Raw genomic sequence first — 26,805 nt, 5'->3', positions numbered from 1 at the left:
CAATTTAATTAAAAATTCAATAGCTGGCTTAAATAGCAGTTTAGACACAGCTCAAGAGAGAGTTAGTGAGCTGGAAGATTGATCTGACAAATCACCCAGAACACTGCACAGAGAAAAAGGGAATTGGAAAATCTGGGACGGCAATTAAGGCACATGAAGAATGGAAAGCTAACATCTAAGATAAGTCCAATAAGAATTCCAGAAAGAGGGATTAATGAAAATAGGAAGAGGCAATATTCAAAGAGATAATGGCAAACAATTTTCCAGAATGGAAAAAAAAAAATGAATATTCAATTTGAAGAAGTACAAATCCTGAACTGAATGATTAATAACAGATCCATACTGGGGCACCTGGGTGGATCAGTTGGTTGAGCATCTAACTCTTAATTTGGGCTCAGGTCATGATCTCATCGTCATGAGATCAAGCCCCACATCAGCACTGAGCATGGAGCCTGCTTAAGATTCTCTCTCTCCTTCTCCCTATTCCCCTCCCCTCACTCCCAATCTCCCAATCTCTCACTCGCTCTCTCAAAAACAAACAAGCAAAAACCCACAAATCCGTATGTAGATGCATACTGTAGAACACCCATGGCAAAGAAAAGCATCAAAAAAAAAAAAAAAAAAAGATTAAAAATTAAACCCCAGATCTCTCACTGAAAAGATGTTACAGGCCTATTGCTTATTACTTATCATCAATAAGAGTGTGAGTCCTTGAGTTAAAATACCTGGTTATGAAATCCACGCTGCCTCTTAGAAGGTATGTAACTCGGGATAGAAAGCTCCCCTCTCTGATTCTGTTTCCTTACCCTAAAATGGATGCCTGCCTCAGATGACTGCTGTAGTGGAGATTAAATGACATTAGACAGTCAGATACAGTTAGAACCTGAAACACATAAGCACTTCGAAAAGATCAGCTGCTATTATTATTATTAAATCACCGAGCACGTCATATTACCAATATTGCTTATGTTTCTATCTCCAGGCTTCAGGGCAACCATAGCCACTAGAAAGTGCGGCAGGAAGTGGGGGGAATTCTCAGAAAGGGAAACATCAGAGGGGGAAGCCTCTGTATTAAACTTGGCCTAGGGGCGCCTGGGTGGCTCAGTCGGTTAAGCGTCCGACTTCGGCTCAGGTCACGATCTCGCGGTCCGCGGGTTCGAGCCCCGCGTCGGGCTCTGGGCTGATGGCTCAGAGCCTGGAGCCTGCTTCCGATTCTGTGTTTCCCTCTCTCTCTGCCCCTCCCCTGTTCATGCTGTGTCTCTCTCTGTCTGAAAAATAAATAAACGTTAAAAAAAAAAAAAAACAAAAACAAAACTTGGCCTAAACTCTATCTTGACCCCTAGACCATGCATGTTTGTGGCAAATTCTACAGCACAGCTAAAGCTAAGAGAACTGAACTGAGATCTGGGATACTACCCACCACAGGAGAGACCGTTAACAGTGGGATCTCATTCGTGTTAAGTACCTCCTGAAACAAAACAAAGAAATCTACACTCTTTGGAGGCATATAACAGAATCCAGAGACCGTATAGCATGTAATATTCACTATATCCAGGTTACAACCCAAAATTACTCAATAAACAAAGAAACAGAAAAACATGAGCTAGCCTTTTTAAAAGAGAAAAAAAATCACAGAGTGACTCTGAAGGGACCCAGATGTTGGAAATAGACAAGGATTTTATTTTACTTTATTAAATACTTTTTTTTTAAGTTTATTTATTTATTTTGAGAGGGGAGAGAGAGAGCAGGGGAAGGGCAGAGAACCAAGCCGTCTCCGTGCTGTAGCACAGAGCCTCACGCAGGGCTCAAACCCACAAACCATGAGATCGTGACTTCAGCCAAAACCAAGAGTTGGGACGCTTAACTGACTGAGCCACCCAGGTATCCCTAGAAATACACAAGGATTTTAAAGTAACTATTATAAAGTGCTTATGGCTATAATAGAAATACACCTGTAATGACTACAAAGATCCTGAATCTCAGCAAAGACGTGGTGACTATTACAAGATATTAAATAAAAATTCTCAAGTTGAAGTACTGTCTGAAATTGAGAAATTCACTGAGTGGACTTAACGGAATGATAAAATAATGGCAAATCCCCCAAATTTGGTGAAAGAAGTAACTGTACAGAATCAAGGATCTCAGCAAAGCCCAAGAAGATAAATACACAGAAACCACACCTAGACACATCCTAGTCAGACTGCTGCTGACCTTGAAAACAGCAGAGAAGAGCGAACACTACGTCTGCGGAAAGAAGGAGGGCTGGAATGCTCTCTAGCGCCTGCCAGAAGCAGTGGGGGCAGGAGAACGTTCAGATCACATCCGTGAAGGACTCACAGGAAAACCTATCAATCCAGAACGAGATATCTGGTGACACACCCTTTGGGAATGATGATGAGGTAGGGCCACTGTCAGACGACAACAAAAGGGGGGAAAATTGTTTTTAACACATCCTTTTAAACAGAGCCAGCCAACACAGACCATAAGAAATGGTAAAAGTGTTCTGCAGACTGAAGAGACATGGTATCATCTGGAAACTTTGTCTTCAAAAGGAATCCAGAACGTTGGAAATGGTAAATATGTTGGTAAGTTTTTTTTAAAAACTAGATTTCTTCTTAATTTCTTCAAAAATATGTACGATAATCTAGAGCAATACAAAGCACACACGATAATCCTGTTTTTGTGGAATTTATAGCATCTGCAGATACACTATATAATAAAAACTATAATGTGAAGTAGGAGGGTAGTGAATGGAACCAGACAGTGGTCAGGTTTCACCGTTTTACATAAAGGTGCTGCATTATGAACTCTAAGTAGACAGTTTCTGGCTCCACCGTTGGGACTTGGGGACCCTTTAAAACCCTGGACCGTGTCACATAATGCCTGGCACACGGCAGACACTTAATAAATATTGGCTTCTGTAGAAGTCAGTCTCCCGAGACTTTGATTACCGGGATTCAATTCAGGAGTCCAGCAGCCCCTGAGAAAGCGGAGAAAATCTAGTTTCCACAACGACAAATGTGAGACGTGGCAGCGAGCCACCCCCACAACCCGAGTTACAAAGCAACCAGGACATGAATTCGCTTCTGCTTGCAAAAGTGAGAGATCTTAGTCTCAAAAGGAGAGAAAGCAGGTCACAAACCGCCGTACAATTGCTAAAATAAGGTGAAGGCACTCGAACATTCAATATAAAGTACACGAGTTAATCAAAAATATCCAATCATCCTAACAATGGATATAGTAGAAGGAAGGTATTGGGGATTCACAGGAAACATGTAAGGAAGGGCAGAGGGAGTCAAGATGTGTCAAGCACATCTGAAATAGTAAGAGATCTGAGTTACAGGGATTTTTAAGAACCAGATTCCGTCTTCTACAGAACAAAGACCCCAGCGATCTGAGAGTCGCTGGTCTGGGGAGCCCTGCATCAATATGCTGCTGGCAGCCAGTCCGAGCCAGAGAACCGGACTCCAGTGCGCCTCGAGTTGGTCCCACACTCTCCGACTGCTGCTCTGACCCAAGCCAGCCGGCCACCTGGCCACAGAGTAGGGACAGCTTGGGACGTTGCGTCCCCCAGTGCGGCACAGGGAAGGTACACGGAGCATCGCTAACTCACACAGTGGGAAAGTTATTCCCATTCAATCCTCTAATTAAATCAACAAAGTCTCCTTTTGGTGCTCGGACGCCTTGAACTCTTCCCTAAAACTGGTGAGCCTTCCTTTTTAATACAGCACAGGTCTTGCGCTGGCAACTGTCTAGAATTTAACGCCATTTTCTTTTTATCTCGTGATATTTTGGTTAAGTTTCATGTTGAGCAACTGCTACAAGTTTTCCAAATTTGCTTAAAAATAAGCCATTTGACATAAAGAAAAATACAAATGGCATAGAGAGAAAGCAAAAATAAGAAAAGCAGTACAGAAATGACTGACTTCTGGGGGCTCCTGGGCGGCTCAGTTGGTTGAGCATCTGACTCTGATTTCGGCTCAGGTCATGATCTCCTGGCTCTTGGGAGCAGCCTCCGAGTCAGGCTCTGCGCTGATGGTACAGAGCCTGCTTGGGAGTCCTTCTCTCCCTCTCTCTCTGCCCCTCCCCCACTCGCTCCCACTCTCTCTCTCTCTCAAAACAAATAATCATTAAAAAAAAAAAAAAAGACTGACTTCTGAAAAATACTGGATTAGTGTAATCCAAGGAAAATATTCCCATTGATAATGTCACATTCGTGTGCAAATAATAATGCCTTTTATTCCAAGTACCGAAAGAACATTTTTTAGGTAAACATTTTCCCTCCTGTGGATCAACATCCTTGGCCCTTTTCAAAATTAGAAAATCCTACTGGAGTCTGAATTAATGAGATTATCAGTGAGATTATTACTATTTACCTATAAATGACAGATTAGATTTTTTCTTTACCTATCTCATGAAAGCACCGGAGTTTACCAAAACGTCCATGCAAGCAAGGTTCGGATCCCCTTTCCCCAAAGCGAATGAAAATGGCCAGCATTATCTTCGATGTCACTTGTGAAGGCACCTGACCAGGGGCTGTGATTAATCACCTCTTTCCGTGGTGTCTTGATGTGTTTCTTTGTTTTATTAAGTTTTCCAAGACAGACTGAATCAATCAACAGCTGATAAACTATATAACACTAGCCTAGGATTTCTCCACTCAGCACTACTGACCCGCTCACTCTCTGTGGCGGGGAGGGGGGGGGGGGGGGCGTGCACTGCAGGATGCCCTGCAACATTCCTGGCTTCAACTCCCTAGATGCCAGGAGCACCTTCTCCCCGAGTTGTGACAATCACAAACATCTCTAGTCGCTGCCACAAGCCCCCATTTGAGAACCACTGTGAAAGAGAGGATCAGGTGTCCTTACCTGAACAGCCCCTGGTGAGAGGTTGGTCCCACGAAGGGCAGGGTCTGGGGTCAGTAGGAAAGATCCACCTTTGCCCCTCTGGGCACTCCCACTCCTCCATCTCCCCTTCACCGTCCCCTCCTCCAGCCACGTGGCTCCCAGCTACTTCCCAAACACTCCAGGCCCATTGCACTGCAGGGTGGTTCCCTCCACCTGGAACTTTCCGATAACCTTCAGATGTCCTTTCTGATAACCTCCTCTTTTTTTTTTTTAACACTTTTTTTTAATGTTTATTTATTTATTTTTGAGAGACAGAGCAAGCAAGAGTGGGGGAGGGGCAGAGAGAGAGGGAGAGAGAGAGAGAGAGAGAGAGAGAGAGAGAGAATCCCTAGGAGGCTCCGCCTTCTCAGTGCAGAGCCCACGTGGGGCTTGAACTCACCAACTGTGAGATCATGCCCTGAGCCAAGATCAAGAGTCAGACGTTTAACCAACTGAGCCACCCAGGCGCCCCTTCTTTTTCTCTTCAAAATCTGCCCTTTCATCCACTCAGTGAGGTCCTCCCTGACCTTTATTTTGAAATTGCAAGCCTCCCACCTATTCCCCACCTTACCATGATCTAGCATCCTATTTTTCTAGAGAAATCATCACCTTATAACACACAAAATGTTTACATCCTAGGTCTACTGTTTATCAGCTGGTCCACTCCTCTCCCCACACCCCTGAAAAATCTTTGATTCACTGATATGCCTGGTACACAGTAGGCACTCAATCAAAGTTGCTGAATGAGGGTTCCCTGGGTGGCCCAGTCAGTTGAGCGTCTGACTTCGGCTCAGGTCGTGATCTCACAGCTCGTGAGTTCGAGCCCCGCGTCGGGCTCTGTGCTGACAGCTCGGAGCCTGGAGCCTGCTTCGGATTCTGTGTCTCCCTCTCTCTGTCCCTCCCCTGCTCGCGCTCTCTCTCTCAAAAATAAATAAATATTAAAAAAAATTTTTTTAAGTTGCTGAATGAATGAATGGTAAAGATCTGCCAAGCCAGCTTGCTGTGCCTCCTGACAGGTCCGTAGCTCATAAGATGACTCCTGCTCTCACAAAGAATTTTCTAGAGCTTACATCTCTAGCCCTGCTAAGAGGGCCTATTGTCTGGTGAACTGTTCACAGGAACCCAAGAGCTGAGGTCTAAATGGTGATATCCTGAGTAGTCAATGACTCTCGGACCCAGCAAGTCTAGGTCACCCACAAACACCAGGAATCTCAAGCTTTCAAGTTAGAAATATGAGGTACAGGGGCACCTGGGTGGGGGGGGTGCGGTCAGTCAGTCAAGTGTCCTACTCTCGGTTTCGGCTCAGGTCATGATCTCACTGTTGTGAGTTCGAGCCGTCCACAGGGCTCCATGCTGACAGTGTGGAACCTGCTTGGGATTCCCTCTCTTCCTCCCTCTCTGCCCCACCCCTGCTCACCCTCTGAGTTTCTGCCACGCACCAAGTCTATCCGCAAGTTCATCACTGACCCTCTACCAAAAACGACTGATAATTTAAAGCTAACAAAGACCACTAGGGGAAGGGCTTGGAATGATTGCAGTTTGATACGGTGGGGTGGGCTGTATGAAATGCTCAGCACCCTGACCCGCCCTGCACACCCACGTGCCGCCATGCTTCCCTGAACCGTATGGCCAACATCCCAGCGGCCATCCGGTCAGCGGCTGTGGCTGCTACCTGTCCTCCGCAGGGACAGTCCCGGTTTTAAAACCCAGCTAACTAGCTAAAAGATATGCAGCTCACCTCCACCATCCAACCCAAACCAGAGTGGTTCTGAAGCAGTAGCCCTGAGCCCACACAACCCAAGATGAGATGGGCTTCTCTTTGATGAGGTTCCGATCAATTTGCAAAGAATAACGTCATCCCTAATCCTTTAACCGGATGCTAGGTAGCGAAATCGAAGAAAAAAAAAAAAATCTCTTCCTTGATTTAAAGTTCCACCAGAAAAACAGATTTCTGGAACCTACAACTCTGAGGAAAAAAGGATTCATCCTCTTTTATGCTAACTCAAGGGTCATCTACCAAAAATAATGAACACAGCCAGTATATTCATCATTTAAAACAGTCTGGGGCATGGAATAAATGAGATGAGCACGCTCTAGTGGAAACACAATGGATCCTTGAACACTCGCCTGTGTGTCAACGTTCTTCACAAGACACCGATCTGTCTTGAAAAAGGCTAAGCACAAATGAACGTTTTAAGTATAACGTTAGGTGAACGTGCTTTTACAGGTTCAAAGCACAGAACGTATACTCGAATAGAAAGAAAGAAAAGAAATGTCACTGGCCATCTTGCACTAAGAAGATGAAATGATCTAGTACCAAAACCGAAAGCATGTTAATGGCGAACCCACCTCAAACATGTTTTCCCCCCCACGGCGGTTAGCTTCAGGTGACGACGGTAAACCATAATTCAATATTCAGCTGGGTACTGGTGATTCAGAGATGAGAAAGACATGGTACCGGGGCCCGAAAAGCTCCCAAGGGAACAAAGAGCATCGCACCCATAATAACCCACTCTGGTGGCCAAGAGCCATAGGATAGCAATGGAAACAAGCCAGGAAAGAAGCCAGCTCTGCCTGGAAGCGGAAGGTGAGCTGGCAGATGCTTCCCTACGCCAGGGTGCTATTCGAGCTGGGCCTTGAAGGGCAAGTAGGAATTCACCATAAGGGAAGAGAGAGAGGATCTGGGAAAGGGAAAAAGAACATTCCAGATGAAGGGAAGAGCGTAAGAGAGGAAAGTACGCTGAGTGCCTGCTGCCTTTGACCAGTTTGGGGAAGCCAGAGATGTCACAGGAAGCCACCAGGCCCTGACTGAACAGACACGCTAGAATTGGGTTTAAGTGGGAAGGTGAGAAAAAATAAACACAATAAAACATACCCAACAAGATCCCTTCATCGGCCCAGACGTGAACAGAGGTAGAGACGGAGGCAGAACATTAAAGAATGTCTATCCTGGCAAGCATTTTCATTAAGAACCCATTCTCCAGGCATTCCCAACATTTACGATTCCCCATTCAACATGCCATCCTGTCACTATAAGTCTATGTGAGCTATGCCACCCTGGGCCAGCCCAATTTTCCATACAATCCAATATTCTGTCTCTGACACAGCACTAGGGGACATCGGTGGGGAGAACACGATGGATGTGGCCCACTCTGTCTATGTCCATCTCAGAATGTTAGAATATTGGTTGATGGTGAAGAAGGACTTTAGCCTTATTTGCAAAATTTGTACTTAAAAAAAAAAGGAAGAATGCAGTAATGCAGAACTTACATAATTGATAACTTTATAGAGCGTCTCATTAGCCACTCTTCGATGAACAATTACTAAGTCTTTGTAAGGCCTTAAACAATTTTGGGAGGAACCACAGTAAACCATCCATTAATGTGGTATTTAAAGTGGTTTCATTCATCAACGCCGATTCCTCTATTGGGACTATTTCTAATAGCTAGACTAGACAAACCTGGCCCATCTAAAAGCGAAAGAACACTCTTGATTCTTCACTGGCTTTTAGGGGGAAACTGACCCCCAAACACTGCAGGTCCTTGTTGACTTAACTAAATTTCAACAGCAAGTTGCACGAGCAAACTTTCTCTATATAAATGCCATTCTCTAACAAGACCCACGCTGATTGATTAGTTCTTGTATGAGCAGATCCGACCAATGCATAATGTTTTCTATTGCAAATCTTTGAGGGCTACCGATGGTTATTACTAGCGCTACGCAATGGGCTGGCCGAAAAGACCAACTTAATTCATGAGCAGCCGTCCTTTCCACACCATGCATACGTGGAAATTCCCCTTTGATTTGTGGCTTTAATCACGGCTTCCAAAACCTGTCATTATTTATGACTCTGACTTTTACACTGACGGTTAACGGGAAACATTTACTCGGGCTACCTGATAGGAAAGAACTCTGCAGCTCAAAGCAGAGCATGTGCTCCATTCTGACATTACACATCTCCATTTTCCTGCCGACTCACCAGGTTGGGGATGGAGTTAGAGGAGGTGGGAGAGTGCCAGGCGTGACATAATATTACTGAATGGAAAGATATTACTTAAATATGCAGTGACTTCTCCAGTCAGATGTGAGGCAGATTTGAAAAGGAAAACAGGTTGTAAGACAAAACCAACAACCTTTGGGGTTTGTGTATGTGCACGTGGGTCTCAGCATTCCTACTGTTCAAAATATTTGAAATCGTCAAGCAATGCTGACCAACATGAAGTCACTTCTCTACTGACCACCTTGGCCAAGCTGCCAGGAAGGCCGCCCTCCTTCTTCTAGGAAAGAAGCACACTCTTCTATGGGTGCACCAAGCTCTAGTCTGGTTTCATACAATCCAACCCCCACAGTCTTCCACTCTTTCTGCTCTGTCGTCTTTCGCTTTAGGGAGCGCCTGGCTCGCTCAGTCAGCAGAACATGGGACTCTTGATCTTGGGGTGGTGAATTCAAGCCCCAGGATGGGTGTAGAGATGACTTAAAATAAATAAATAAAAAGCCGTTTTAAAAAAAGTCAGGGGGCGCCTGGGTGGCTCAGTCGGTTGGGCGGCCGACTTCGGCTCAGGTCATGATCTCGCAGTCCATGAGTTCGAGCCCCGTGTCGGGCTCTGTGCTGACAGCTCAGAGCCTGGAGCCTGTTTCAGATTCTGTGTCTCCCTCTCTCTGACCCTCCCCCGTTCATGCTCTGTCTCTCTCTGTCTCAAAAATAAATAAAAACGTTAAAAAAAAAAAATTAAAAAAAAAAAGTCAGTATGTCATCTTTCCCTTTTCATGGACTCCTTCTCCTCAGTCCATGGTTATACTCTCCCTTGCACCTTGATTCTAAAAATCAGTGCCTTCTAAAAAATCCAAGCATAACACTATATGGAAAAGTGTACAAATAGCAAGCGTTCCACTTGAAGGATTTTCACAAACTGAACACACTGGGGTGACCAGCACTCGGCTCAACAATTTTACCAGCACCTCCAAAAGCCCCTCGGCCCCCTTCCACTTCCTCTCCTACCCCAAGGATGACCACTCTCCTGCCTTCAAGCAGCCCAGATGCCATTAGCTTTGCTTGTTCCTGTAGTTCATATAAATGCCATCGTGCAGTATGTACCCTTTTGTGTCTGGCTTCGATCACTCATTATTATGTTTGCGAAGTTCATCCACATTATTAGGTAGACTCCTAGATCATTCACTATTATAGCTACATAGTTTTCCTTGTATGAATGGAACCACAATTCATAATCCATGATGGATTGTATTCATGATGGATGTGTGGGTGGGTTCCCGTTTCTGACTATTGAGAATAGTGCTACTATTTGATGGGTGAAACAGATAAAGGAGACTAAGAGCACACTTATTGTGGGGCACCTGGGGGGCTCAGTCGATAAAGCATCTGACTTCGGCTCAGGTCATGGTCTCAAGGCTTGTGAGTTCGAGCCCCACGTCGGGCTCTGTGCTGACAGCTCAGAGCCTAGAGCCTGCTTCGGAATCTGTGTCTCCCTCTCTCTGCCCCTCCCCCGCTCATGCTCGCTCTCTCTCTCTCTCTCTCTCTCAAAAATGAACATAAAAAAAATTTAGTAAGAGCACACTTATCATGATGAGCAGTGAGTAATGTATAGAATTGTTGATCGCTACAGTGCACAACTAACATAACACTATGTTAATTACACTTCCATAAAAAATTTAAAAATAAAAAATAAAACCAATAAATTATATATATATAATATATATGCAGTGTGAGAGAAAAAATTATCAGTTCTAGAATCACTAAGAAAATTTATCCAGAGTAAATAATACAATGTCAGGTAACAGTACATAGGCAATAAATTATTACATGACTTTTTTTCCCCTAACCTATTCAATGTATCTAAAGTGTTAATCTATGGATGAAGTTAACAAGGCTCTGAAACCACAATGAGTGCTTAAGATTTAAGACAAAAGAAAGAATAGTGATACTATGACCATGTCTTTTTGAGAAGAATATGTTCACATCTTAAAGTAGAATTGTTGGGCCATTCAAATTATACGTATATAATATACATCATACGATATACATATGATATATACTACGTATATATATATATATATAAAGGGTTTCAGAGTAGATATAAACAATGCAAATGTGTTCTGGGCTCTTCTATCCAAGAAAAGCAACTGACCTCCATCCTTCCAGCTGCTTCTCCTTCAAAGGGTCTGTTTTCCCCTGCCGGGCTGTGAGCTCACAAGAACGGCGACCATTCCCAAAAGTGCCCAACTGCTAGCCAGTGCCTGGAAGACAAGGGCTAGCCAATAAGTGACCACTCAGCTAGTGAACTAAACATGACATTGCCTTAACTCCTCGTGCCTTCCCAACTGATTCTGGTCTGGCTTCTGCTCCTTGGCTGCCTTGGAAAAGCTCGCACTGAGGTCACCGTAGACCCTCCGAACTACCAGAGCCCGTGGCTGCCCTTCAGTCCCCATCTCACCTGACCCTTCTGTGGCAAGTGGCAGAGATGATCGACCCAAACGGAACAACCCAAAGAAACCAAACCCTTGGCTTCAAGGGTCCCCTCGTTTCTTACCGCTGGGATATGTGTTCTCCAGGGCTCCGCTACTGGAAGCTTCTGCTGCCCGGGGCTCCGTTCCTCGGCTCAGGCTTCCACCCACCAGTAATGACCCTCTTCAGTCCTAACTCTGCTCCGGAACCCTACAAGGGGGCTTTCCGGTGGCCTCCCAGACTGTGTCCCCGGGACCTCCTGTCCACGCCTCAAAAGCGTGTCAGGTGGAAAATACGAACTCCACCCTCGCATAATGCCTGGTGTACTTATTCAGCGTGAACTTCTGCAGGTCTGTTGTGCTGCCATTCAGCATGCTAGACCCTGGGGATCCAAGACGGGGAAGAGCGGCCCTGATGGACAAGAACGGACATCTGGCCATGCTGGGCTTAGATGCCACCACAGGGCTCAGGGAGGACGAGGAGAGGTGCCCAGCCCAGCCTGGGTGGAGGGAGGCACAGGGTCTGTCTCTGAGCTGACTCTCCCCTGTCAGAACTATCTATCGACCCCACTCGCTGCTCTCACACCCACCCCCGCCATCGAGACCCCATTGCCCTTGCCTGGATCCCTGGACCACAGCGCTTTTTCCAGGCCTGGCTTGTTTCTCCACAGTCTGTCCTTTACAATGTAACTCAGCTTTGGACACTACTCTGACTAGAACTCTCCAGTGGCACCCCCTGGCCCCTTGAGCAAAAGGCAAACCCCTTATCCCGTGAGGGGCCAAAGGGCACACGTGGGAGTGTCCCCCCTCCTCCCATTCCTGTGTCCAGTGCTCAGCGTCCTCCAGATGCACAAGTCCCGGCCAACAACAAGCCCGTCCAGCCTCCGAGCCTGCGCCCTTGCCGTCTGCCATGCCCGGACCCCTTCTCCAGCTCCACGAGGAAACATCTCCGTCTTGTTATTCAAATCCTAGAGCACCTGTCAGAGCTCCTGACAAGCCTTCTCCGGCCGCTCGAGGTAAAGCAGCAACTCCGTCGCTCCAACAGCCCTGCCTGGCACTTCTGATCACACTCACCTGTCACACGTCCTACACCACCACTCCCGAACTTAGCTCACTCATTTATGTTGGCTTTTTCAAGGCTATCTCTGCCGATGGACTGAAAGCTCCGTGAGAGCAGAAATGCGGTTTGATCTATTCTCCCCTGCGTTCATAAGGCCTAGTGTAGTGCCTGGGACTTAATAGGTCCTTAATAAATATTAGTCATGCGCTAAAGCCAAAGCATGGCAGTTTTGTACAAATTCTGTAGCCCAGACTCCCTGTTCTGAATCCCACCTCTGCCAATCACTAGCTGTGTAGCCTGGGGCCAGAGACGTAGTCTTTTTGTGCCCCTTGGGAGCTTTGCTTGGTAACAAAATAAAGTTAAAAATACTCTGCCTGAGGGCGGCTGGGTGGCTCAGGTCATGATCTCTAGAGGTCTGTGAGTTCGAGCCCCGCGTCGGGCTCTGTGCTGACAGCTCAGAGCCTGGAGCCTGCTTCGGATTCGGTGTCTCCCTCTCTCTCTGCCCCTCCCCCGCTCACGCTCCGTTTCTCTGTCTCTTAAAAATAAACCAACATTAGAAAAACACTTTCTAAAAAGAAGAACAAAACAAACAACAACAACAACAACAACAACAACAGCAACAACAAAAAAACCCTCTCTTTTTAAACAGAGACAATTTCAGGGAATCTGTGATGTTCATCTGTTTGTCTCACAGGAAATGGAAAATACAGAGCAACAAAAGTAAAATGCGTTATGATGATCAGAGGGGAAGCAAAGTTGATACTGAGTCCACCACTCTGACTCTTTTGTTCCTTGCCACCTCATCCTGCTGGGAGGAAAGAGGTACATGTTTTTATCCCCAGTACACCAACAGGAAAAATGAGATGTGAACCCTGAGCATTATGTCAGGGGTTACTTAACAAAACAGAGGCTGTACTAGCAGAGGTCAGCTCTTCAAACCGAACCTGGTGGGAAAGACAGCCCGTTAAGGTTGGCTTAGCTAATACGCTCAGAGGCTCTGAAAGAGTGAGATCAGAATGATTTGGCCTGCGGACCGAATCCAGCCCCCTGGGTGTATGCGTAAATAAAGTTTTATTAGAAAATAGCCGTGCCCATTCGTTTAGGCATGTCTGTGAGTCCTTCCAGGTTACAACAGCAGACTTGACTGGATGCATCAGACCTTCCAGCCCACAAAGCCTAAAATATTTACTATCAGAGCCTGTATAGAACAAAAATTGCCCATCTCTGATTTAGAGAATAGTGCCATGTGTCTGGATTGTGCTCTATTTCACAAGTATCAGCATACTCAAGTTCCTGTTCCTGTTCAAACTAGTTCACTTAACAGGGAGGGTTTGGGGGGTTGTTTAATTGACAATCTTTGATTCAAGTGTATCTTATAGTTCAGAGAAAGAGTTCAGTGGTTTGGTTCTGGGCTCAAATTAATATAGCGTGTCCACTTTGGGGGCACACAGTTTGCCCGTGGTCCTTGAACAGAACATTTTTACAAACTTGGAACAAAGCAGGTGAAATGGAATGCTTTTTGCTCTGGAGGATGTCTCTTATTCAAGCTTAAACATACACTGCTCCTTCCAGCAATAAGATCCAAGTAGGCTGTCTATATTCCTCTGACTTAACAATCCTATTTTCTACAAAAGTTCAGATATCCTTTGCGGACACCTAGGTTTTCCGTTCAATAGAAGCATGCCCTCTCCAACTTCTTTCATAGATAGATACCTCTTAAAAACTAAACCTCTGAAAAACAAACACACTGTTCCCTAAATGCTAATACAGTCTATCAGTCTGTCTTTTGAAGCTAAAAATGCATCTTACTGTAACTCTGTAGTGCCTTCAGAACTGGGAATCCAGCTTTCCAACTCTTTGCGCAGATGTTTGGTCACAGATGAAACTTCCATTTTTTAAAACCTGTACTGTGGACATTTTCACACACATGCAAAAACAGAGAGAACAGTATAATAAACCCTCCGTCCCCGGCAACCAGCCTCAACAAGTATCGATATTCTGCCCTTCTTCTCCCCCTTATCCTTCCTCCCAACTTTGTGCCTGTTTATTGTTTGCTGCGGTATCTGAAAGCAGACCTCCCGCATCAAATCATTTCGCCCATAAAAACTTGCTTGTTTCTGTTAGATAAGGCCTTTTCTCCTCTGAACGAAACTGATGTGACTATCACATCTGACAGAATTCATAATAATCCTTACCATCAGCTACCACCCAGTCCAAGTTCAATTTTCCCCAACTGTCTCAATAATGTCTTGTTAAAGCTGGTTTGTTCAACTAAGAGCCCAAGTATAGGTCACTTAGGTGTCTTTTCATCCACAATGGATTGCGCTCGGGGTGTTTTTTGGTGTGTTTTTTTTCCCACCTACCACCGACACAGGCTTACATTCTAACTGGCCGACAGACCTTACTGAGAGTAATACCTCTTCAGGCTGCACACGCTGTAAGCAAATTCATAGGCCCCTTAGGCACAAACTCACAAAGCTCCACTTTCCAGTGCAATCCTCCACCGGGACCAATATGCCAGGCCACCGCACACACTTTCTGCTCTCGAGAGAAGGAATTTAGCAAGCTAACTCTCTAAAATTAAATTTTTTCTGTGCTGCGATGGCCTGAAGACTCTGAATGATTTTTAAAAAACAAGGCATCCATTCATTAAGGCTTTTTTTTTTTTTAAGTTAGTCAAATTTAATCAAGAATCCCCAAGTAAATCAGACAAGCCTTGCAATCCATTAGTGTCACAACTGTAATTAATTAATTAAACGCCTAGTTCACACAGGACATTGGGTTATAAAAAGGGTGACCTGTGTCCCTGCCCACCGCGACTGACCGCCTAAATGAAGCAGTTACCGCATCACTTGGACAAAACACCCAAGGAAGACGACACAAAACCACTCAAACTGACAGCCGTGCCCCTAGCATTAGGTTAAGAATATTTGAGGTAGATCTGGGTGGCAGGAAAAAAAAGGACAAGGGTCAAAAGGGACAGAGCGTGACTGCTGGTTCGATCATTTATGAGCTGTAGCAGATTCAGAGCCATAATGGTAGTTTCCTTCTCTGTTGGGGCAAGTCTTCAGCAGTCTGCTACAGAATATTTAAGGCCTCCTCTAGTATTAGGTCCAAATACCCAGTACTTGCTCAAACAAGGCCAAAGTAAAATCACAATTATTTTTTCCTAGAGTCTTACTTCCTTTTGGTACATATATACAAAAAAGACAAGGACGTGAGCCGCCAGAAAAGAGGTCCAACTGCCTGCAGCCACCATGCTTTGAGAATCCCAACCAAACCAAGTGGAAAAGACACCTGGAGAACAGAGGTCCTGTCTGGCAGTCCTGTGAGATCTCCTGCGCGTGAAGCCATCTCGGACCTTCTCACCTTCCCAGAGTTCAACGGAGAACACATGAAGCTTCTGAATCACCCAGTCAACCCACAGAACTGTTAGCAATAATAAAATGCTGTTGGTTTAAGTCATTAAGTTTTGGGGTGATTCATTAGGTAAGGAAAACCGTCAGCAATCAGCCTTTCCAGCCAGGCCAAATGGCAAATCCATCAATAAAAGGGGACTTAACAGAAGCTCACTGATGTTCACCAATGGAAATGCTACATTCCTTCCATTCACAGATGCCCCCTGGCTGAAAACACTCATCTCTGTGAACCCAGGGTCTATACTGCATCTGGCTCACCAGTGTTAAGCAAGTATGAATAATGACCACGTTGATAACAATAATGATAGCAGCTATTGTTTACTGAGTGTTTATATACAGGGCTTGACGCAAAACCTTTTACTCACTTTACTTCACAAAAGCCTTTGACATGGAACACTATTACGCCCCTTTTACAGATGAGGCCACTGAGGCCAAGATCACATAGCCAGTAAAGATGACACAGGACCTCCTTCATCCTTTGGCCATTTGACGCCAGAACCTGTGCTCCTAACCATTGGCTTTATTACCCCTTCAAGTGCCATCCTACTTTAATAATGTTGCTTCCTTCTAAAAGAGATAAATGTCTGTAAAGCAAAGCGTTTAAAACCGTGCCTGACCCGTGGTAAGTTTCCAGCAAACACCAACTCTTGCTATTAGGAACCTGTGGACGGGGAAGGAAATTAACAGTAGCTATTTTCATGCGTGTTCAGGACTCCTTTACCAGCCAAGCATCCCAGGGTTGGGTCGTTTTGTTTACAAGTCAGCTCTCCTCCTGGACTGTGAACCCCTGGGCGCTGCCCCTGTTTCTGGCTCTTCTTTGTAGGTCTAGGGAGCTGCACGTGGCCTGGCCCAGAATAAGTAGGTGCTCAAGAAATGTTTGTTGAACGGAAAGGAAATGCTTCATCTACCACAAATGGGGATTTGCATTTACAGGATGACACCTCCCCCCGCCCTCAGTCCTTAAGGCGATTCCAAAGAGAAGGAGAGCGCAGGAAGGGCCAAGTTTAGGAGACCCACCCCAGGAAGGAAGGCGCCAAAGGGGCTCCTTGGGATAAGTGATGGAGCTGGGCTTGTGGCCAGTCCACGTGAGAAGTCCGTGCAAGTCTGTGGCCGGCCACAAGGAGGGCGGGACCAACCAAACTCTGAAACTCCGCGGCACTGGGAAAAGTCCCAGGGAAAAAGTGGAGGCCCTGGGTCGCCCCCAGTCACCAGGACTTGGGGCAAGCCCCCGCACCCTCCCCGGCCGCCGCGGGCGAGGAGGAGGAAGAGAAAGAAAGTGACCGGAAGTCAGAAGTTTCCCAACAACGACCAAAATCCTCCCTCAGGAGGGGAGGGCTCCCCATCCTCGCCCGGCTCCGCCCAGTGAGGAGGGACCGCCACCAGTGCATCCAGGAAGTTGGGGGTCCTGTTCTTCTGTCCCAACAGGGAGGGCCTGGCCTGTAGCTCTCCCGCGGCGTTCCGTGCACCCCGAATTCCGTGAGAGGTTCCCCGGGAGGGGCGGGGGCGCCCCAACTGATACTTACAATCGTCTAAGTCATCGTGCAAGTCCACAAAGTACAGAGGGATCTCTGAAAACCAAGAAACACACAGGAGTTACACATAAGGAGGGGGACCGCGGCAGGCGGGCTCAGGGGCGGGCGGGGGTCCCCGGGCCCTCCTGGGGTGGTCCGGCTTGGGGGGGAGGGGGCCGCCCCTGCGCCCAGGGAGCCAACCCCACTCACCCGCCATCTTGGGATGGGCCAGGAGGCGGGGTCCGCGCGGGAGGGGGGGCGGGGGGCGGGGCCTAGGGCTCCGGGCCCCGCCCCCCAGGGCCGGCACCTCCCCGCGAGCCTCGCGGCGCCGGCCGACCCCGCCCTCCCGGCGAAGGTGGCTGCCGAGGTGGGCGGGGAGGTCAGGTGACCCGGCAAGGCGTCCCAAGATGGCGGCGGCGGCGGCGCCCGGGAGGCCGGAGCACCGTCCGGGCTGCTGAGGCGGGCCCCGCGCGGCTGGCGGCGGACGGGACGGGCCGAGGGCTGGCGAGCGGACGGCCGCCGCCTCTGCGCGCCCCGCGGCCGGGGCTGAGCCGTGCGGCGGCGGCGCCGGGGGATGCTCGTGCTGGGCCCGGCCTCTCCCTCTTCAACTTAGGGCGGCGGCGGGCCCGCGCCCCTGGCTCCCGGGCCATGGCGCTGAGGGAGCTCAAAGTGTGTCTGCTGGGGGTGAGTGGCGGCTGGCCGGCCGGGAGGGCCGCGGGAGGCCGGGCAGGCCGAGGACCCCAGCGTGCCCGAGTCCCCTCCGCCCCTTCCCCCAGCCCCCGTGCGGGACTTGCCCCGGGACCCTCCCTCCGGCCCCCGGGTCATCCTTGCCCCCCTTGCCACCCGCCCCTGAGGGTCCTACTGGCCGGAGGGACCCTCTCCCCTGTTCCTCCCTGGAGCCCCGGGACTCCTCCCGCCCCCAGAGGGTGAGGAGCCTTCCCTGCCTCTCCGTTGCGTCTAGGTTGAGAGCAGCTCCCAAATAGTTTCCTACTAAGGTACTAGTTAGAAGTTGGCCAAGTCTTCCAGAGTGAAACCAATAGCAGGTCTTCAGGTTTTACAAGCAGCGTCCTCTCCTTTCTCGTTCGTTTGGAGTTTTTGAACTTGTGGGGTAACCCCCCCTCCCCCCTTCTCGCAGAGTTACTTTCTTGGGGGAAAGTTCAGATCACGAAACTCCAAGAACTAGTTGGAAGCTTCAGCTTCCTGCCTTGTCAGGGCAACGTTGCCTCTTGAGATCCCGCTTTGCACAGAGAATGCTCTCCTGCCTGAGTTGCTGCTGTAGAGAGTGGAAGGGATTCCAATAACTAGCCTGCCCCCTTCCCAAATAGGGTGGGGCTGTGATTTATCAGGGATTACTCAGAAGGAATTCAAGAGTTCATAGTTTACTTATACACGTTAACAAGAGAGTTTGTCACTTTTCACACTAAGCCGCGACTTTGGGTTTTTCAGAAGGTTCTAATGGCTCCTAGAAACTGCAAAACCCCTCTCCTGCAGTGCATTTTGAAATCTAATTACTCCCGCTGGATGTTTATGAGAACCTTCTTTGTGTCTCTTAACTTCTGAAATTTAGCATGTACAGCGATTTTTCTGAAATCCTGCACCCATGGCCCAACGTAGTTTTCGCTGTCTGCAAGCAAGGAGATTTATTTGTGTGTCTCCTTCTCTTTCAGGATACAGGTGTAGGTAAATCGAGCATCGTATGGCGGTTCGTGGAAGACAGTTTTGATCCGAACATCAACCCGACAATAGGGTAAGAGATTAAATCCGTTGACTGTGTAGCTAAAGGCGTAGCGGAAGTCCTTCCAAATTAAAAAGTGTGTTACGGGAGAGGGAGTGGGTGTGCGTTCACCGGTGGCAGTTTCCATCATCTCTGGAAGGACTTGAAAGTACCGTGAGGGGCGCCTGGGTGGCTCAGTCGGTTAAGCGGCCGACTTCGGCTCAGGTCACGATCTCGAGGTCCGTGAGTTCGAGCCCCGCGTCGGGCTCTGTGCTGACAGCTCAGAGCCTGGAGCCTGTTTCGGATTCTGTGTCTCCCTCTCTCTGACCCTCCCCCGTTCATGCTCTGTCTCTCTCCGTCTCAAAAATAAATGTTAAAAAAAAAATTTTTTTTTAATTAAAAAAAGAAAAAAAAAAAAAAAAAGAAAGTACCATGAGGACCGGTGTGTTTGGGGAAAGTTGTCTTTTGATTTGTGAGGTGAACACTTCACACTAAAAATCCAAGTTAAAGTTTTACGTAGAGCGTGCTTCAGTATGTAAATATGAACGACAATTACGTCTTGAAATAAAGCAGAAGAAAAGAGGTCCTGGTAATCCTCTTTCAGGGACATCAACTGGAAGATACTTAGATGGTTTTAGTTCTTTTCCTGAAAAGTGGGAGGCATCTGTCAGACTGGGAGGGCTGGCACGTGGGTAAGCGGACGCCCAGGACAGCGCTTCTGGCCGCGTCACCACTGCTCCTGTCTCCTTCTCATACATTCCTGCGCAAGTAGGAATAATGAATTAATACATTAATGTTGAAATGGCAGCTTTTTCCTGGTGTCTGGTTCTTTGGGTAAGTGAAACTGACTGGCTATATAGGTTTTTGTGAGAAAACCTTTCAGGGTAACTAAGTATTGTAATACTAAGACTTTTGCTGTGAGAAGTTGTGTCTTACAGGTTTTACTACTGTGCGAGGCTTATAAAATTAAATAGCTGCTATGCTATTTTTATTGCAAACCCCCAATCAAATGGTATCTTCCATTTAAAGAAACATTCAGTGCTCCTGCAGAAACACTTTACAACGTACACAATCCCGTTTGCAGGCATGGAGGTGAAACCACCACTATCGTTCTGAAATTAAAATGCCTTTCTGTATCCTTCAAGAAAGAACCGCGTATGTGCACTTGTGTAAAACGTGACCTCATCCGCCTTCGGGCCTGCCTGTTGCTACCTGCCTGGGAAAGCGAAGTGACAGGAAGTGATAGCAAGTCGTGCTGGTGACTCAGTGCGTGACACATTTCACACCAGGTCAGAGCTGGAAACACGGCTCTGGAATACGCAGACACCACCTTGGTGAAAAGTGCTCTCTCAGACAAGGAGACAGAACAGGAGGGGTACGGTTCCGGTGGTGGTGATGAGGCCAGCAGCCCCGTCCTGGGCGTCCACTTCCCCAGCCTGGGTGGGTTCCCCCACCTTGACTCCCGCTCTCTTCACCAGGGGGTCTTGGCTCACATTTCACAGGCAAGAGGAAGATGAGGTTTCCCTTCATTTCCTTCCACTTGGTTTCTTTTCTCTCGGCCTCCGCAGGTATCTTCCTCCTTTTGTGACCAGCTCCCCTCATCACCACTTGTCCCTTTCTTCTTCCCGCGCCCCGCCTCCCTGTCATGGCCTGCAAACGTGTCCCCGACTCACCTGCTGTCCTAAGACCATACCATTTCCCAAGCCTGCCGTGCCGGTGGCGGGAACTCCTGGAAGAGAGGTTGCTGCTCCCTCAACTGCTGTTCACTCTTGGACCTACTGTTGTCTCCATTCCACCCCCAGCATCCCACTAAAACCACCTTCCCTCCGTACTGGTTTCCATCGAGTTGACAAAAACAAGAAACAAGGGCTTTTTTTTTTTTTTTTCTTTATTCATTGAGCGCTTTCTATATGCCACATGCTGGACTGGGTGCTGGTAATTTAAGCCAGGGGTCAGCAGACTGGACCTTTGGCCTCCCTGCTGTTTTTATAGATAAAACTTTACCGAATCACAGTCGTACTTACGCACACACTGTCTCCACTGCTCTCTGGCTACAGTGGTAGAGTTGAATAGTTGTGACTAAGGTCCTGTAGCCCAGAAAGTTGAATATATGTGCTGTTTGGCCCTTCTCAGAAAGTTGGCCAACCCCTAATGTAGCTAGAATCGGTTCCTGCCCTGGTGGACCTTCCCTACAAGGAGGAAAGAGATCCATCCTAAAACTAACGTGCAGGAAATGATTTATTGGACCTTTATCTGTGCTACAAAAGAGAAACATGGGAGTGTGCTGAGAGCATAATAGGTAACAGGGGCTTGGCCAAACATAAAGGAACGGCTGATTCTCGAGGGAAACAGTGGAGGTGTAAAGCATTTGGAAGCCCTGTCTAAAAATTGGAAGATGAGTGGATGATGCAGTCTTTAATTTTAGCTGTGTTGGAGGGTGCATGGTAGTACCTCATTCTGGTTTTAATTTCCATTTCCCAAAGATGGACGGAGGGCATAGGTGCAGAGGGAGGTAGGAGGGGCAGAATGTCTAAATTCCCATCTTCCACAGAAAGCTCCAATTTAAGTCCAGGCCTGATGGCTCCTAGGGCCCATGCTTCCCCTCACCCCACCCTGTGTGACATATTTGGCCATTAGGGAAGGCCCATGAGTATGGGAGGAGTGAGGGTCTTAGGACAGGAACAGGGATGGCTACCAAGTTCTACAGGGGACGAGGTCCAAATCACGGGTTGGAAATATGGGCCTGGCCCTAAGGGGAAGCCTGGAGAAGTTGACTTGAGACTACAGTGCACAGGTGAAGTTGAGTTGTGGGAGGGATGAGAGCACTCATGGGAAACGTGGGGAGCAGGACACAGCTGGGGAAGACCTACATTTGCAAAACAGGCGTTGGGGGGACGGGAGAGGAGAAGACAACAAGGGAGCATGATCACGGAGGAAGAGAACTAGGGAAGACAAGGGTTGCCCTCCAGCACACCAACACCTGGTAAGGGGTGTTGGAGCCTCCCCTGAACTCCAGGACCTGGCCACCCCCCGCTATGCCCTGTTCTCCAGCCTCATGTTGCTGCCGTCCCCCCTGCTGCTCACTTCCCTCAACGCCAACAACTAGTTAACTTCCACACTTCAAAAACTTTCTTCTTAAACTTTCGATTACAGTTTCTTTTAAAGAGCAAAGGTGTTTTTTGATCAAGTCCAGTGTATCAATTATTTTTATAGTTCATGTTTTTTGTCTTACGCATCCATCCAAAATCATCAAGATTTTCTCCTATGCTTTTATTTAGAATTCTTACGCCTTTATGTTTTAAATCTTAGTTTATGACTTAATTCTACTAGCTGTAGTTTACTGTGCAAAGGAAGTCAAGGATCATTTTTTCCCATGTGTCGGTCTAGTCATTATAGCAACATTTGTTAATGATGAATTCTGCATTTATTTAATTAAATTACCTTGGCACTTCTGTCAAAAATTAGTTGTATGTGCGGGTCCATTTCTGTTGCATGGATCCATTTGTGTATCGTAGTGGTAGTACGATATGTGGCCCTGGTTGCTGTAGATTTGTAGACATCTTGAAATCTGCAAATGTTGAAATCAGGCAGTGTACGGCCATTGTATTCATACTTTTAAAAATCTGTTTGACTCCCCTCAGTCCTTTATATTTCTGTTTGAACTTTAGAATCGGAATGCCCAATTTGTGAAGAAAAGAAAAACAAAAAAACCCTGAAATTTTCATCGGGAATATAGCTAATCTACTGAATAATTTGGAGACAGTCGACATCTTAACAATATTGTGTCCTCTTATCCGTAAACATGGCATACTTCTGCACTAATTTATTTCTGATTTCTGTCCACAAAGTTTTTTAGTTGTCAGTGTGCAGGCTTTGCACATATTTTGTTAAATTTTTCCCAAGTAGTTTGTGTGTTTTTATGATTAGCAGATGGAATTTTTTTATTTCAGTTTTTATTTATTTATTTTGAGAGAGAGAGAGAGAGAGAGAGAGCGAGCACGTGAGAGCAAGCACACGAGCAGGGGTGGGGCAGAGAGAGAAGGAGAGATGGGGGGGGAAGAGAGAGAATCCCAAGCAAACTCATGCTCAGCATGGAGCCAAACGTGAGGCTCAATCTCATGACTGAGATCATGACCTGAGCTGAGCTCAAGAGTCAGCCGCGGGACGCCTGGGTAGCTCAATCCGTTGAGCCTCCAACTCACCTCAGGTCATGAACTTGTGATTCGTGAGTTTGAGCCCCATGTCGGGCTCTGCTGACAGCTCAGAGCCTGGAGCCTGCTTTGGATTCTGTGTCTCCCTCTCCCTCTGTTCCTCCCTTCCCCCGCCCCCCCCCCCCATACTTTGTCTCTCTGTCTCTCAAAATAAAGATTAAAAAAAAAAAAAGAGTCAGCGCTTAACCAACTGAGCCACCCAGCTGCCCCTAATTTCAATTTATTTTTAATGTAATTTGTCAATCTGGCTAACATACAGTGTGTAAAGTGTGCTCTTGGTTTTTGGGGTAGTTTCCTGTAATCTCAATTTTTTTAAATGTTTTTATTTTTGAGAGGGAGGGTGGGAGCATGAGTGGGGGAGGGGCAGAGAGAGAGGGAGACAGAGGATCTGAAGCAGGCTCCACACTGTCACTGCAGGGCCCACTGTGGGGCTTGGACTCATGAACCGCGAGATTATGACTTGAGCCAAAGTCAGCCGCTTAACCGACTGAGCCACGCGGGCACCCCCCTAAATTCAATTTTTAATTGTTTGTTGCTGAAATATAGAATAAATTTTATTTATATGTGTTGGCCTTGTATCTTGTGACTTCCTAAATTTACTTAGTTCAGGCACTTTTTTCGTAGATGCCTTGGGATTTTCTTAGGTGTAAAATCATGTCCTAGGTAATAGACTGTTTTACCTCTTCCTTTCCAATCGGTATGTCTTTTATTCTTTTTTTTTTTTTTTTTTTTTTTTGCTTGCCATATTACATTAGCTGAGACCTCCAGTACTTTGTTGAGAAGTCGTAAGAGCAGATGTCTTTACCTTATTCCCGATCTTGGGGTAGGAAACATTAGATCTTTTACCATTAAGTTAGATGGTTAGGCCCTAGGTTTTTTTATAGGTGCCCACTGTCAGGTTGAAAAGAAAATGTTCTCCTCTATCCCTAAATCAGTGAGATCTTTCATCAGGAATTATGTTGAATTCTGTCAGGGGGTTTTGTTTTGTGTTTTGTTTTTACATGTTTTGAACTGTTCTTATTTTCTTTTCGAGTCTTAAAATAGTGGATAACAACAATCTATACTAAAAGATTAAACGTGTTCCTAGGAAAAATTTCACTTGGTTATTGCGCGTTATTTAATACATTATTGGGTTTGGGGGCACCTGGATGGCTCCGCCGGTTAGGCGTCCAACTTCAGCTCAGGTCATGATCTCATGGTTCATGAGTTCGAGCCCCACATGGGCCTCACTGCTGGCTGCCCATCCCCCACTCATTCTCTCTCCATCTCTCACCCCCCCCTCCAAAATACATTATTGGGTTTGATTTATTAAAATTTTGCTAAGGGTTTTTGCCTCTATGAGGTGAAGAATTCTCTGTAGTTTTCTATAATGTCTTTTTCTTGTTTCGGTATCAGGGCCTCATAAAAGAAGTTAGGAAATGTTTTCTCCTTTTCTACTTTTTTGCAAGGGTTTATGTAGAATTGGTGTTATTTCTTCCTTAAAGGTTTCGCGTGATTCACAGATGAAGCCATCTGAGTAAGGAGTTTTCTTTGTCAGAGAAATTAACTACAGGGGCGCCTGGCTGGCTCAGTTAAGCATCTAACTCTTAATCTCCACTCAGGTCCTGATCTCACGGTTTGTGAGTTGGAGCCCTGCGTTGGGCTCTGTGCTGTCAGCTCGAAGCCTGCTTAAGATTCTCTCTCCCTCCCTCCCTCTCTCTCTCTGCCCCTCCTCACCTCTCTCTCTCTCTCTCTCAAACATTTTTTTTTAATTATTAAAAACAAAATTTTAACAACAGATTAAATTTCTTTAGTAGATACAGGTGTATTCATTTCTTCCCAAGTAAGCTTTGGTAGTTTGTGTTTTACAGTGAATTTGTCTGTTGTATCTATTTTTTAATTTATTGACATAAAATTCATTTAAAACATTTTATTATCATTTTAATATCTTTAGGATCTGTCCAGTTTACTAATTTTAATGATCTTTTCAAAGAACCAGCTTATTTCATTAATATTTCTATATTTTCTATTTCATTGATTTTTGCTTTTTGGTTTCTTTTTTTTTCCTCATTTGCTTATTTTGGCTAATTCTTTTTTTTTTAAGTTTTTTAACCTGGAAGTTTACAATATTGATTTTTAGGGCCTTTTTTTTTTTTTTTTTCCATTATATGAGCATTCAAAACTGTAAATTGGGGCACCTGGGTGGCTCGGTTAAGCATCCGACTTCAGCTCGGGTCATGATCTCACACTCCGTGAGTTCGAGCCCCACATCAGGCTCTGTGCTGACAGCTCAGAGCCTGGAGACTGCTTTGGATTCTGTGTCTCCCTCTCTCTCTGCCCCTCCCCGGCTCATGCTCTGTCTCTGTCTCAAAAATAAAATAACAATTAAAAAACAATTAAAAAAAAAAAACAATTAAAAAAATTTAAAAAAAAAAACTGTAAATTTCCCTGTAAGAACTGGTTTAAGCGAATCCTACAGATTTTGATACACTGTATTTTCATTTTCATTTAGTTCAGAGTATTTATTTCCCTTGTGATTTGCTTGATCTGTTGGTTGTTGAGAAGTAGTCCCTAACCTCTAATTATTAGGGATTTTCCCGAAATTTTTCGATTATTGATTTCTAGTTTAAATCTATTGTGGTCAGAAAATGTATTCACTATTATTTCAGACCTTTTACATCTGACATTTGTTTTATGGTCTAGAATATGGTCTTCGCGAATGTTCATGTGCACGAGAAAAAAATGTGTTCTATAAATGTTAGCTTGGTTAACAGCACTGTTTATGTCTTTATCTTTACTGTTTTTCCCCCTCCCCCTCATTTGCAGTGACAGGAGTGTTTGAAATCCAACCCGAATTGAGAATTTGTCTATTTCTCTTTTGTTCAATTTAATCAGTTTTTGTTCATGTATTTTGAAGCTCTTAGATTGAGTGTTTCCACGTGTCGCATTATTTTTCTTGATAACTTGACCCCCTCGCCATCATAAAACATCTTTTTCCCTGGTAATAGCCCTGATTCTGAATTTTACTTTAGAAATTAATACAGGCTCTTCAGCTCTCTGTTGATTAGTGTTTGCGTATCTTTTCCCACCCATTTACATTTAACCCGTTTATGTCATCTATTTGAAGGAGGTTTCTTGTAGACAGCATTATGGGTCCAGCTTTTAAGCTTAATCTGACAGTCTCTACTTTTAAATTGGAGTGTTTAGACCTTTACTGTTCAGCACGGTTGCCAAAGCCCCATGTGGCTATTTGAACTTAAGTTAATATTAAAAATTTAGTTCCTCAGTCATCCGAGCTATCTTTCAGTTCTCATGAAAAGAAGCTGTGTTGCATAATACTGATTTGAACCATTTTGGGGGCACCTGGGTGGCTCAACCAGTTAGGCGTCTGACTTCGGCTCAGGTCCTGATCTCACCGTTCGTGGGTTTGAGCCCCACGTGGGGCTCTCTGCTCTCAGCCAGCACAGAGCCCGCTTCAGATCCTCTGTTCCCTTCTCTCTCTGCCCCTCCCCCGCTTGCACGCGTGCAGTCTCTCAAAAATAAAATAAATGTTAAAACAGACAAAC

At 46.1% G+C, this 26,805-nt stretch overlaps 2 protein-coding genes across 16 annotated transcripts in view; one reads left to right on the top strand and one right to left on the bottom strand.

Moving 5' to 3' along the window:
* LOC122215365 (serine/threonine-protein phosphatase 4 regulatory subunit 1-like) overlaps positions 1–17,576 on the bottom strand; it is an 82,875-nt gene extending 65,299 nt beyond the window's left edge. For 6 of the 10 annotated variants that reach the window (XR_006200337.1, XM_042930565.1, XM_042930570.1 and 3 more), the window contains exons 1-2: positions 17,546–17,576; positions 17,348–17,392 (exon numbers count right to left, since the gene is read on the bottom strand). Coding sequence is in view for 5 of the 10 variants with exons in the window: in XM_042930565.1 (XP_042786499.1) it covers positions 17,348–17,392; positions 17,546–17,552 (52 nt within the window). In the remaining 5 variants the exon portion in view is untranslated. Of the gene's footprint in view, positions 1–11,029; positions 11,139–14,214; positions 14,313–17,347; positions 17,443–17,545 lie in introns of those variants that run through there. The other 4 variants (XM_042930567.1, XM_042930574.1, XM_042930568.1 and 1 more) reach the window with 4 other exon arrangements.
* Positions 17,577–17,680: 104 nt separating this feature from the next.
* Positions 17,681–26,805, top strand: part of RAB22A (RAB22A, member RAS oncogene family) — a 64,576-nt gene continuing 55,451 nt past the window's right edge. For 2 of the 6 annotated variants that reach the window (XM_042930559.1, XM_042930558.1), the window contains exons 1-2: positions 17,687–18,019; positions 19,003–19,082. In XM_042930559.1, the coding sequence (XP_042786493.1) occupies positions 17,984–18,019; positions 19,003–19,082 (116 nt within the window). In that variant the 5' untranslated portion in view covers positions 17,687–17,983. Of the gene's footprint in view, positions 18,020–19,002; positions 19,083–26,805 lie in introns of all 6 variants that reach the window. The other 4 variants (XM_042930562.1, XM_042930563.1, XM_042930564.1 and 1 more) reach the window with 4 other exon arrangements.

Source organism: Panthera leo, chromosome A3, assembly GCF_018350215.1.
Source record: "Panthera leo isolate Ple1 chromosome A3, P.leo_Ple1_pat1.1, whole genome shotgun sequence".
Classification (NCBI taxonomy): domain Eukaryota; kingdom Metazoa; phylum Chordata; class Mammalia; order Carnivora; family Felidae; genus Panthera; species Panthera leo.
The sequence above is the reverse complement of the archived record's forward strand: the minus strand, read 5'-3'. Positions and strand labels throughout refer to the sequence as shown.